This window comes from Otolemur garnettii, unplaced genomic scaffold (genome assembly GCF_000181295.1).
Source record: "Otolemur garnettii isolate 467f Iridium unplaced genomic scaffold, OtoGar3 scaffold00054, whole genome shotgun sequence".
Lineage (NCBI taxonomy): Eukaryota > Metazoa > Chordata > Mammalia > Primates > Galagidae > Otolemur > Otolemur garnettii.
In genome coordinates this window covers 198,225-202,213 of record NW_003852449.1, presented here as the reverse complement: position 1 = coordinate 202,213, position 3,989 = coordinate 198,225, and the positions used below count along the sequence as shown (strand labels likewise).

Genomic DNA, 3,989 nt, shown 5'->3' with positions numbered 1-3,989 from the left:
AAAAAAAAAAAAAATCATGTTCTGTAGGGTGAATGTGGACTTCCAGAAGCAGACAGTGGACCCCATGCAAGTCTCGTTCAACACATGTGACAGGTCCCAGACGGTCACGGATCTCCTGCTAACTGTTGACGTCACCGAGGTGAGAATGATGCAGTAGAGCTGCTTCTCCTTCTTACTCTAAACCTGCCGTGTTGTACACGTGGGTCGAGTTTACACTCACGCAGCCTGTTCACCTTGGTAATCTAGTTCGTGTGGGCAAGCTTGAATCATTGTATTGTTAAATTGAAGTGTGGCTAAAATGAAAATGAAACAAATATTCATTCTAGAAGCAAAGTTAATTTTCAAAATGTCAGGTACATTTAAAATGCCAAAATTAGATTTAACATGATACATGTTAAAAGTGTTAGTTGGCATAATGATATAGGCCTGTAATATTCAGTTTATGTTAACAAAGCTAGCAGTAATACCATTAGTATTTGGGAATGGTTTTTACTTTAGAATAAAAATTAAAATACTTTGTTTTCTTGTGAATCTGTTGCTATACATTGGGAAATTTCCTATAAAGTCTGGATTCTAGACAGCTTGGAGAACCCTGGTGATGGTGGCCGTGGGCAGAAGCTGCTCAGCAAAGCCCTTCTTGATGGAACGTGCCCCCTTCCACCCTTCCCACTTGCCATCCCTTGTCTGGTGGGCTGTGCATTCACCCCGGGCCAGCCCCCACCCTCAGAGGACACTTGCAGGCCCTGTGGGATTCCCCTTGCACTAAACAAAGATGAAATGGCTCTTCTCTCTTGTGACCTCCCAGAAGCTTTAGCACTCGTATATGCTAATGAGTCTTGTTCTTCCAAGAAAAGACCACATAACACATATTTCCTTACTTGTGTTGACCAGAGAGGTCCCTCTTCTGATGAACATCTATTTAAAAACCTGTAAAATACAAGAAACGCAGCTTGTGAAATGGCTGTGTGGTGCAGTGTGCCAGCCACATGCTGTAAGCTTACAGTCCTCCTTGTAGAAATCCTTTCTAGCCAATTTCATTTCCACTTCTCTTCCTCTTCCTTTCTAGGTGGTTGAAGTAGGACACTTTTGGGGCTATAGGATTGATGAAAAAAATGCAGAGATTCTGAAAAAGCTTACTGCCGAAATAAACCAACTGAACTTGGCCCCCTTGCCCAGTCACCCACACCCAGACTTGGTCTGTTTGGCACCCTTTGCTGATTTTGATAAAGAAAGCTACTTCAGAGCTCAAATTCTTTATGTTTCTGGAAATTCTGCTGAGGTATGTTTTTCTCTGTAACATCACTCAAAGAGAAATGAGACTAAAACTTGTAGCAGTTTATAGAACATCTTTTGTAATTATAGGTGAAAATTAAATTTAAATTGCAATCAGAAAAGTAGTCTAAATTATTTTCCTCATTGATGTGTGAATTTAAGCTCAGCCACACCAAGGATTCTGTAATTACTGAATTAGAGTAGATTGTTGCATTGCAGTGCTCAAGTAGGGCGTTACTTTAACTCTGCTCTGAAGGGAGTGCTTGCTTTATTTTCTAGGTATTCTTTGTAGATTATGGTAACAGGTCTCATGTAGATCTGGATCTTTTACGGGAGATTCCCTGTCAGTTTCTTGAACTTCCCTTTCAGGTAGGTAGAGAAGATTCCATGGAATGAATGCTGAATACTAGATCTGATTCTGCAAATCATATCTCCCCACCCCACTCGGCTCATAGCTCGGGAAAGCAGGGCCCAGAAAAGGGAAGGGACTTGTTTTGTCATTAGCAGAATTTGGTTTCTGCTCTTCCAAAATATCTGAAGGCCTGTAATCCCTGCACTCTGGGAGGCCGAGGTGGGTGGATGGCCTGAGCTCACAGGTTCCAGACCAGCCTGAGCAAGAGCAAGACCCCATCTCTGAAACATAGCTGGGTGTTGTGGTGAGCGCCTGTAGTCCCAGCTACTTGGGAGGATGAGGCAAGAGAATTGCTTGAGCCCAAGAGTCAGAAGTTGCTGTGAACTGTGATGCCACGGCATTCTCCTGAGGTGATAAAGTGAGACTCTGTCTAGGAAAAAAAAAAAAAATAAACATTAATAAAAAAAAAAGGAGTTGTTTTAATTCAGTAGTATTTTCTATTAGTTTCCAAGGTTTCTGGTTATGTTGAAACCAGACAGTCTATAGTGGGGCTGGAGACATATTCACACATACCTTTCCTATCAGTGTGAAAACAATCTAAGTTATTCTGAATTCTTTTGTTTTTAAAAAAATCAAAATCAAGTTTCTTTTCTTATGAAGTCCTCACTACCCTCAAATTATTTTTTTGTAAGATTTTTGTGTCAACCCTAAAGATACATGAGCAAGGTCACTTTTCAGTGGTATCTAGGATGAGTGTTGCATGCGTTAATAAAATAGTTCCAGCCATGCCTTTCTGTCCTGTAGGCTTTGGAATTTAAGATTTGCAAAATGAGGCCATCGGCCAGGTCTCTGGTCTGTGGGGAGCACTGGAGTGGCCCGGCCAGCCGGCGGTTCGCCTCCCTGGTGAGCGGCTGCGCGCTCCTGGTCAAGGTCTTCTCAGTGGTGCACAGTGTACTGCACGTGGATGTGTACCGCTACTCACGGGTCCAGGACGCCATCAACCTCAGAGACGTGCTCATCAAGGAGGGCCATGCTGAGCTCATGGAGGAGTCCTACGAGTCCAAAGTACGTGCACGTGCTCGTCCATGGGGTGCTGTTTGTGAGAGGTCTGCAGCCCCATTTTCATGTCTTCTAGCCTTCTCTGAGCCTAGTGACAGTGACTACATATTTATTGCTTTTGTTTATTCTTGTTTCTCTTAGAATGGAAATTAGATTTGAAAATATTCTCTCTTTGGGAAGCTTTAAAAATGAATTCTAAGATTTATCTTCCTTACGGGGAGGTAGTTAATATTTCTTTCAAATATTTTGAGCATTTTAGAATTGTTTTCAATTACAGTAGAACCTCCATAGCTGACCACCTGCTTCAGCTGACCTAATTTTCACAGACCAGACATTCATCTCATGTCCGTGTCAGTAGAGCAAGTCTAGTTCCTTCTGGTGACCACCTCCATGTGCTGGCCAGTCTATTATAAACCATTGGGACGCCAACGTACAGAGATTCTGCTGTATTTCAGAACCAGTTCTAACGTTATTATTTCTTGCCGGGAAGGTTTCAGAGATGCCACTGTTTTTTCCTTTTATTTTTAGTTGATAACATAGGAATTGTATGTATTTATGGGGTACAGAGTGGCGTTCTGGCATGTATATAATTTGTAATGGTCAAATCAGGATAATCAGCAAATTCATCAGCTCAAACATTTGTTGTTTCTTTGTGTTGTGAATACTCAGAACCCTTGCTTCCTGCTATGTGAAAATGCACATGACGTCACAGTTGGCTGTGTCCACCCTTCAGTGCTGTAGAACACGCAGCCCATTCCTCCTGCCCTGTTACCCCAACCTGTTCAGTTTTTCATAGCCACAACTGTACTCTCGTTTCCATAGATTCTGACTTTTTAGCTCCTGCATGAGTGAGAACACGTGGTCTTCATCCTCCCATGCCTGCCTTGTTTTCCTCACATGATGTCTTCCAGGCTCATCCACAGTGCCAGGAATGGCAGGGTTTCCTTTTATGGTTGGACCGTGTTCCATTGTGTGTGCAGGTTGTGTCGTCTTTGTCCAGTCATCTCTTTTTTTTTTTTAATTTATTGTTGGGGATTCATTGAGGGTACAAGAAACTAGGTTTCACTGATTGTATTTGTTAGGTGAAGTCCCTCTTACAATCGTGTCTTGCCCCCAAAGGTGTGGCACACACCAAGACCTCACCTCCCTCTGTCCTTCCCTCTCTCTGCTAATCCCTTCCCCACCCCTCCCTTCTCCTCCTTCTCTCTGCTCTCCCCTTCCCCTATCCCCACTGTGTCATTAATTGTCATTAATTGTCCTCATATCAAAATTGAGTACATAGGATTCATGCTTCTCCATTCTTGTG

At 42.7% G+C, this 3,989-nt stretch overlaps 1 protein-coding gene across 1 annotated transcript in view; it reads left to right on the top strand.

Moving 5' to 3' along the window:
• The window catches only part of TDRD9 (tudor domain containing 9), a 123,069-nt gene that overhangs the window by 92,902 nt on the left and 26,178 nt on the right, over nt 1-3,989 (top strand). The window contains 4 exon segments of the mRNA XM_012806546.1: nt 28-139; nt 1,067-1,279; nt 1,552-1,641; nt 2,429-2,689. Of these exon segments, the coding sequence (XP_012662000.1) occupies nt 28-139; nt 1,067-1,279; nt 1,552-1,641; nt 2,429-2,689 (676 nt within the window).